This window comes from Anomaloglossus baeobatrachus, chromosome 2 (assembly GCF_048569485.1).
Source record: "Anomaloglossus baeobatrachus isolate aAnoBae1 chromosome 2, aAnoBae1.hap1, whole genome shotgun sequence".
NCBI lineage: Eukaryota > Metazoa > Chordata > Amphibia > Anura > Aromobatidae > Anomaloglossus > Anomaloglossus baeobatrachus.
This window is the reverse complement of record NC_134354.1, coordinates 666,476,684-666,485,734: the sequence shown is the minus strand read 5'-3', so window position 1 is coordinate 666,485,734 and position 9,051 is coordinate 666,476,684. Positions and strand designations below refer to the sequence as shown.

The following is a 9,051-nucleotide window of genomic DNA, read 5'->3' as shown; positions in this document are numbered from 1 at the left end:
TGCCATTCTCTGATATCAATGCGGAATGTCTGCTTAAAGTCCAAAGGTCCCTCAAGAAGGGATGGGTACTGCCACACGGTGTTTGACTCAAAACTTGCTGAGAGTCATTGCAGTATCTGGTGCTATTCATTGCACAGACTCTACACTATAGTTTCACTGGATCTTTCTTCTGAGTTGCATAGGCAGGCTTGGGCATCGACCAGCTGTGTGCTCATTAGTAATTGGGCTGGCAGGGCTTAATCTCTCCTAGCCTGCTGTTTACCTCTAGGATCACATGTTAGGAGAAACCTATCACAGCTTTCTCCACTTTTTTTAAGATGGTGGAAACTGACTGATGGTGGAAACTGTGATCCAGTTGCTGGTGAACTACTGAGTGCTGTTTAGTGTGTTGTGGGAATTATCTTGTCATCTGTTTATTCCCTCCCTGCTCTTTATTTCCTCCTGATCACATATTGTCTAATACCTCTGTGTGTGATTGCTGTGAGTTAGATTTTTGGTTTCCCAATTTATCTATTTGTATGGGTTTAACCACTCCTGTCCCGGACCTCCCCTGGGGTGGGGGAGAGCGGTATTAGAGCAGGGCTAGACTGCAGTCCAGACCTCTCCACCATCAAAAGTACCTCTGGGATAAGGGACAGCTAGGGCCCCCTAGCCTTAGGACCAGTCTATCTGCCCCAGTACCCTGTTATCGCTTTATGCTTCATGACAACAGCTGTATTTTCAGTCTTTGTTGTCTATATGTGCAATGGACAGCACAATGATCCTATTATGATCTATTGTCAAATATTACAAATTATGAATTATCACATTGCCTTTAATGCAGGACCAGAACCACCATCAGTACATGAATATATTCACTGAGAATGCAGTATCTATCACAGAGAATACGAGAGTTTGCTATACAGTTGAAATGAGACGTTTACATACACTATATACAAAGACACATATGCATGTTTTTCTCACTATCTGACATGAAATCAGAAAAAACATTTTCCGTTTAAGGTCAATTAGGAACCAAGATTATTTATATTTGCCAAATGCCGGAATAAGGAGAGAAAATGTTTTAAGACATTTTTGAAATTTCTGCAAAGTCAAAAGTTTGCATACATTTCATTAGTATTTTGTACCATTGCCCTTAAACTGTATGACTTGGGCCAATCGTTTTGGATGTCCTTCCACAAGCTTCCTACAATAGCTTGTATGAATTTTGGCCCATTCCTCCTGACAGAACTGGTAGCTTTACATGTTTTATCTTGTTTTTATTGTTTAAAAAGTTGGCTGGACCACAGAATACAAGACATTTTTTATCTTGTGTCACCCCTTTTCCTTATAGATTGTAAGTTTGCCGGAAGAGCCTTCACTCCTAGTTTCAGAATTACCTGTATTCTGATTTTTTCTGTTCATATTTTGAAAGGTAAAATGCAGCAACATATGTTTATTATATTATAAATCTATATAAAATAAAGGGTATTATTAGTTGCAAAATAATCCATAAAAATAATCCGACACAGATTACATGTCCCCGAAGAAACTTGACCCAAATTCTGTTGTCCTTTGCTTATTTGCACAACATAAATGCCAAAGTAAATTGAATCTTTTCAGCAGCTGACACGATCAGTCTATGATGAAACACTTCCATTTGTTTTTATTGCTTTGACTTCAGTTCTGGGCTTCTCCTTGTGGTGCATTGGTAATCGTTCTGCAACCTCTGGTAATCCTGGTTTGTAACGATACTCATATCCATACGCCCTCAAATGGTATACAAAGTACTCCAGAGTATGCATCAATTCAGCGTTAATATAATGAAAAGATATGGCCAGGTCTGAGCAGCATTGAGGTCCCTGCAGAATGAAAAGTCACAAACATATGAGATAAAAAAAATGAATTGCTTTTTAATAACATGAAAAGGAATTTTTGGTACAATGGATGTGGACCACTGATGCCCAATGCCCTGCACTCATTTGTTCCAAAAACTGTACATTTTTTTAGTTGTTATGTTAACCCCTATGCTTGTGAAACTAAGATCACTGTGGTGATTGAATATATGATTATCAGTCATGTTTGCACTCCATCGCAGCAGAACAAAGGTACTTCAAATCTTCTACTACCTGCCAATATCCTGGGCACCTCTTCTGGTTCAAAAGCTCCAGAAGAGACATCATGAATTCATGATTTCACAGGCTCAACCGAGCAGACAAGGCCCCCTGGATGTCAGCAGGAAGTAGGAAGTTTTCAGTGCTCTAGTCTGGCTGCCAATGACTACCCAACCCAACAGAACCCCCCCCCCCCCACAAAATAAAAATATAATCTATAGTAAAGTAACTAAATAATGGTAGTACATTTAACCCTTTCAGCATCATTCATGTACCTATACATCATGGGGGGGAAGTAGTTTGCGATCAAGGACGTATAGGTATGTCATGGCGATAGCCGGGGCATAGGCGATGTGCACCTGTGATCGCCACCGGTGAATCTGCTTTCCCAACAGGCTATCTCCGTCTCTCATAGACAGGGATGGTCCCCACAGCGTCCCTAGCTAGTGATATCAATTGCAGCACTTAGGGGATTGGGAAAGGGATTGTGCTCCCTCTCCCCTCCGATTGGTTACCCCATGATGTAATCATGAGGGCTCGATCGCTTCCATGGTGACCCGAGGTCATCAAAATTACCTCCAGGTCACTAGACTACGGAAAGCCTCAGTGATCATGCTGCAGCAGAATAGAAAGCAATCAAAAAGTATTATGTGGTTCAAAATACTACCAGTAGAAACTCCAACTCATCCTGCAAAAAGCAAGCCCTCACATGACTGTTAGCAAAAAAATAAAGTAAAATAGCCTTCAAAATTCAGTGATGCAAAAAACCTTTATTTTGTAAAAAGTGTTTTTAGTGTGATAGTAGCCAAGCAGAATAAAACAATATAAATCTGTTATTGCTGTAATCGTACTGAACAGAGGAGTAAAGCCGCTTAAATAATTTATACCACACAATATCCAGCATAAATAAATAAATAAATGCCAATTCTTCAACTGCTGTAGATTTAATTCTGCCTCCCAAAGATCACAGTATGGCGCTGCTCATATTTATCCTGCTCTCTACACTGAGCGCTTACACCAGGGATTACTTGTAAATCTATGAAAAAGATGATTCAGACTTGGCAATGGATGAATGGACACTGGACCAACTTTCCTCTCCTTTCTTCTTTTTCCTTTTTTCTCATTCTGATTCTTTTTTAACATCTCCTCATGGCTGAATCTTTAGAGTAACAGTACTATCTTTTCTTACTTCATCTATTATTCTTCATACTACACTTCTTCTTTGTATTAATCTGGATAAAATATATACATAATGTAGATAGCAGGTTGACGGTCTTGTTCTAGTATGATATGGCTGCCCCTTCAAAAAGGAAATCCAACAGTCTGAGCTCCCCTTCCTTCTGAGCCCCAAAATGTGCCTAAGCGACAGTTAGTGGCCATATGTTTGGCATTATTGTAGGGAGGAGAGCCAGATAAAATTTATGCGGGGAAGTTTTCTAGAAGCAAGAGCTGGGCACAATGTATGGGCAATACAATGTATTGGCTACTACAAGGACTTCTTTACAATTTTTATTTCTGCAACATTCTCTGTGTTTGACACCATGGGAGTTTTTCAGAGACTAAACTGCTACTACTCTAATAGATGAATTCCCAGAAGAGTGTAATTATCAAAATGTTGTCACTTTAAGGGGATTCTGCTTTTCTGGCATTTAGGGGCTCTACAAATGGAGATCCACAAAGTATTCTAGGAAAACCTGTGCTTCAGAAATCAAATGGTGTTCCTTCCTTCCTGAGCCCTGTGGTGTGACCAAACAGTACTGTAAAGTCACATATAGGGTATTACAAATCTCAGAAGAAATTATGTGACACATTATGGGGCTTTTTTTACCTTCCCTTTGGGAAACGTGGAAATCTGGGGTTAAAATAACTTTTTAGTGGTAAAAATTTAATTATTTTTTGCTCACCGACCAATGGTATAACATTTTGTGGCACACCTGTAGTGTTAATATGCTCACTAGAGATGAGCCACCCCCCTGGAGTTCGAGTTCGGTTCGGTTCGTCGAACGGTGCCCCGTTCGACGAGCCGTTCGACGAACGTCTCGAACCCCATTGAAATCAATGGGAGGCAATCACAAACACATAAAAAACACATTATAAATGTACACATACAGTTAATAAACATTGCCATAACACTTACCGGTGCCCGTGATGCGTCCTGGACTCTGTCTCCCGCCGCTTTTCCATCGGTAATCGCTGCGTCCTCCCGGTAACCAGCAGTGATGCAGGACCTATCGTGATGTCAAAATAACCATGTGACCAGTCACGTGTCTATTATCTCATTGGCTACAGTCTGGTCAGATGGCTTTGACATCATGTCCTCTCCTAGGTCCTGTCATTGCATTCTCCGGTACACGGTGCACGTTTGTGTATCGCCATGTACCGGCGACATGCTCTGGCACACGGTCGACTCCCCATTCTGCTTCCCCGTTCCATTATTGACCGGCTGACACAGCCGGCAAATAATGAACATCACCATTGCCATAGCAACGCGCCTGTTAGCGGTGATGTCACCGCTAACAGCTGCGGCGGCACCGGGAATCACGTGATCGGAGCACCGTTGCTATGGCAACCCGTCTGTCAGCGGTGACGGTACCGCTAACAGCCAGCAGCACTGATCACTCCCGGAGGGAAAAGCCTGCATGGGGAGCAGCGTCTTTCTCCTATGCAGTGCTACTGATGGAGCAGAGCTGCATGTGTTGAAAGAGAAAGAAGACAGAAGACTATGGATCGTGGAGGGGTAAGAAGGAGTAATAAACATGGAGTCTCTTAGTGTGTCTGTGTAGTTATTTCTATTAAAGTATTTTTTCTCTGTGTGGTGTCTTTTTTTAACCCTTTATTGGAGATTCTTAATGGCTGGGTCAAACTTGCCTGACATTAAGAATCTCTGGCTTAAATACTAGCTAGTAAAACAAAGCTAGTATTAACTCATAATTACCCAGCGAGCCACCGTCACCAGGGCAGCTGGAAGAGTTGGATACAGCGCCAGATGATGGCGCTTCTATGAGAGCGCCATTTTCTGAGGCGGCGGCTGACTGCAATTCGCATCAGAGGGGCCCAGAAACCTCGGGCTAACATGTGCTGCGGATTCCAATCCCCAGCTGCCTAGTTGTACACAAAAATGGGGCGAAGCCCACGTGTTTTTTTTTTTTTAATCATTTCATGAAATTCATGAAATAATTAAAAAAAGGGCTTCCCTATATTTTTAGTTCCCAGCCGGGTACATATAGGCAGCTGGGGGTTGGGGGTAACCCGTACCTGCCTGCTGTACCTGGCTAGCATACAAAAATACGGCGAAGCTCACGTCATTTTTTTTTTTTTTTTCAGTTTTTTGGGAAAAAAAAAATGCTTCCCTGGTTTTTCCATTGACAGTGAAGGTAAAACCAAGCAGTGGGGGTTAGCAGCCAGTATCTGCTTGGATTACCCTTAGCTAGCAATACAAAAAATGCAGCGGGAGCCTGTGAGGCAAATCCTGGGATATGAAGATGAATTATGACTTCCAGTCATAATCGCTCTCATCACTCCATGGCAGTGCCCCCTCCCTTCTTGTTCTCAATGTCCACCATCTGGGAAGGTGTCACATCCCACTTACACCTCCAACAGCCATCTCCTGTGATATGGAAATGAGATGATGTGGGAACAATGGACACAGGATGACTCCCTGCCGTGACCCTGTAGTAGGGGCTGCTATCTAATTAGCAAGGCTATGGAAGTATCCAGACAGAACGACTCCAGTAAAAAATGGTTCATATCTCGCAAGCCATATTTCCGATAAATATGGCAACCATAAAAATGGTGTCTCCGCATGCGGACGATGCTGGCACACCCTTTTTATGGGAGCAGGACCTGGGGAAATACCCCAGGCGTGATATCAGCCAATGGGGAACTAGTAGACAAGTCATGAGTCCTCTCGTTCCGTAGCTAAATTCATAGCTGTCACAATGAGAGCGTTGGCGTCCGCCTACGACGCTCCCAGGCAAAGTTATGGCCCATATTCCATGTTGGGATATTGTCCATAACTCAAGCCAGGGGTGGAGCAGTGCTCCCTCTGAGGTCACGAAGGTAGGAGGGGACCTGGATTTGCCCAGGTTGATAACCCTACTTCGGCCATTTTCCAGGGTTCTTTCGCTGGGGGTCACGTGTAGGAAACATCTGTGGGAAGGATCCTAGAAACCTGGCCTACAGCGCCCCCCTGTGGCCAGACGCACAAGGTAACTGCTGGAACTGTGTATGCCTGTTTGTAACCCATGCTTTGCTTGTAACTGTACTCTGACATAACTGTATATTCTGTAGATTCCCTATTGTATATATTGTAGTTTCTAGTGTGCTTTAGGCTGATTAAATTATATAATTAATCTTGGGCTGTTCTGTTATCTCGATCTTGAATCCCACGTCTGTGTGTTCGGCTAATAGTTACCGTGAAGCGGTTGGTGGCAGCGAGTTGTGCCAAGGATTATTGTGGGGAGGCCAGTGAGATTCGGGAAGATATTATATATTCCGCCCGCGGAGGTCGGGGGAATATATACCCTACTCTCACCGGGGACCCTTCAATAATCGGCATAAGTAGCATAGCGGCCTCCTTGCTTATTGTCGGGCAATTCCATAATTGGCCTGACTATAAGAGGGGCGCTAGAGAGCGCGTCACGTGCTCTGTCTGTCGGTCGGGAGGTATAAAGGAGGGGTGACCCCCACTTGTTACCCCCCGATTGTGACGTACTGGTAGCCAGCGCGGGGGATTTCTGAGTGACCCCCCCGGTGGTTCGTGACATATTGGTGGCAAGCGGTGGGATCGAGATAATAGTGTGTGTGAGTGTGAGACCCATACTCCCAGACACTAAAGACTGCCTGCAGCAGCTGTGGCTGCTGGGGTCTTCAGACCAGCTCAACACTAGAGTGTCAGAGTGCAGATACTGTAAGGTGTGTGGAGGCATCAGGTGTCAGTTCTGTGTCAGTGACCAAAAGTCTGCAAGAATGGCTGATGGCACCAGGAGCAGAGCTATGCAACTGGCCAATGCTAAGGCAAGAGCCGAAGAGAGGGAGGACGGTGCTGTGGACAGTAATGAGGAGGTTGCCCACGAGTCCTCCAGGAGCTCGACGCCAGAAAACCGTTCTGCAGAGGACAGCGCACAACCTGGCAATTATGGACAAGATGAGGAGCAGCTCACCCAAGGGTCCTCAACGAGCCAGATGCCAGCCCTCCTCTCTGCAATGGACAGTGAAGCACCAGGCTCCGCAGCGGGCCGCAGATCACCACGTGCCATTCCACCGAGCCTGGGAGGCTCGGATAGCCTTCTTCAAATGGCTATGGCCCTTCTCCAGGCTGGAGACCGGGATACCTACGAGATACTCATGGCCGAGCGTGAGCGGCAAGCAGTGCGTGAGGCTGCGGAGCGGCAAGCAGCACGTGAAGAGCGCCAGGCAGAGCGTGACTACCAGCTGCAGCTAGCTCAGCTCCGGCCCTCATCAGCCACACGTGACCTTCAAGACACCAAACTTCCAAAGGTCCGTGTTGAGGACTTCCCAGTGCTGGAGAAGGATGGAGACTTGGACTCTTTCTTGACTGCTTTTGAACGGACTTGCCTGCAGCACCATCTGGACAAGGACCAGTGGGCCAAATACCTGACCCCCCGTTTAAGGGGTAAGGCCCTGGATATCCTTGGGGACTTGCCTGCTGAGGCAGATCAGGGCTACGACACCATCAAGCGGGCCCTGATCCAACAGTACAACCTCACTCCAGAGTCCTACCGCAAGAAGTTCCGGAGCCTACAGAAGGGACCAAAGGACTCCTGGGCTGACCACCGGCGGGCACTTGCCCGAGCTGCCGACCACTGGACCCAAGGCCTGCAGCTTTCCACCGGACCGGAGATCCTGGACTTGTTCATCACGGAGCAACTCTTGTGGAACTGCCCTGAGGATCTCCGCCAGTTCATCCGAGACCAGAAGCCAAAGGGGTCCACGGCTACAGCTGCCCTGGCCGATGACTACACCAACAATCGGGCTCCTGAGGCCAGGAGAGCAGCCACCAGCAGCACCTGGAGAGGGGGTAAGATGAACTCTGCGACTGCCCCACCTGCCCCTAGACTGCAGGGGGTGTCCCCCTCAACTCCCCTCTCCAGGCCCGTGGCAGAACCAAGACGGTGCCACCAGTGCAACCTACCTGGACACTTCAAGGCCATGTGCCCTCAGCGTCCCAAGGCCCCGGCTCCGTCCCCGTCCCAAGGGCCGCCCAAGGTGTATTGTGTGGGTGGGGGTGGTGGTAGGTCCCTGGACAGCTTCCAACCTGTCACCGTCGGCCGGTCTGTGACCATGGGACTGCGAGACAGCGCCTCGGAGGTGACTCTGGTGCGGCCTGAGATGGTGTCCCCCCAAGACTTGATCCCTGGAAAAACCCTCGCTGTCTCCGGGATTGGAGGCATTGACCCAGCGCTGCCTGTTGCTGACATTTATGTGGACTGGGGCGCAGGGCGAGGGGTGAGGGAGGTGGGGGTAACTGATCGGATCCCCGCAAACGTGCTACTTGGGACAGATTTGGGGCAGATAACCTCCCAGTTTGGGCCCCAACCAAGGGCTGAACCTTCAGCCAGTACTGACATGCCTCCGGACAATGTTAATGTGTTATCTATGAATGATGTAAGGGAGGAGGGAGTGAACTCTGATATTTCTGCTTGCATAGACACCATAGACACACACACAGCTGCAGCTGTGACAGGGGAGGGGGTCAGAGAAAGGTGTGACAATGCCTCTACAAGTAATCAGCCTGTGAGCTGGGATCTGTTGCCCTCTGCAGGGATAAGCAGAGAGCAGGGTGCTGCAGGGGGAGGACCAGTGTGTGGGGTGGGGGCTACCACAGCAAATGTGGGGTCCCCAGAGATTTCACAGCGGGGTTCTGTTGCTGCAGGAGGGGAACAGGCAGGTGAGATTGGGGCCGGTCCAGGAGCGGAAGTGCTCCCAGGTAAGATCT

General features: G+C 47.2%; 1 protein-coding gene across 2 annotated transcripts in view; it reads right to left on the bottom strand.

The window, feature by feature from the left end:
* Positions 1–793: 793 nt before the first annotated feature.
* The window catches only part of LOC142292038 (glycoprotein-N-acetylgalactosamine 3-beta-galactosyltransferase 1-like), a 194,558-nt gene continuing 186,300 nt past the window's right edge, over positions 794–9,051 (bottom strand). For both annotated transcript variants that reach the window (XM_075337098.1, XM_075337097.1), the window contains one exon: positions 794–1,841. In XM_075337098.1, coding sequence (XP_075193213.1) covers positions 1,620–1,841 — 222 coding nt within the window. In that variant the 3' untranslated portion in view covers positions 794–1,619. The remainder of the gene's footprint in view (positions 1,842–9,051) is intronic.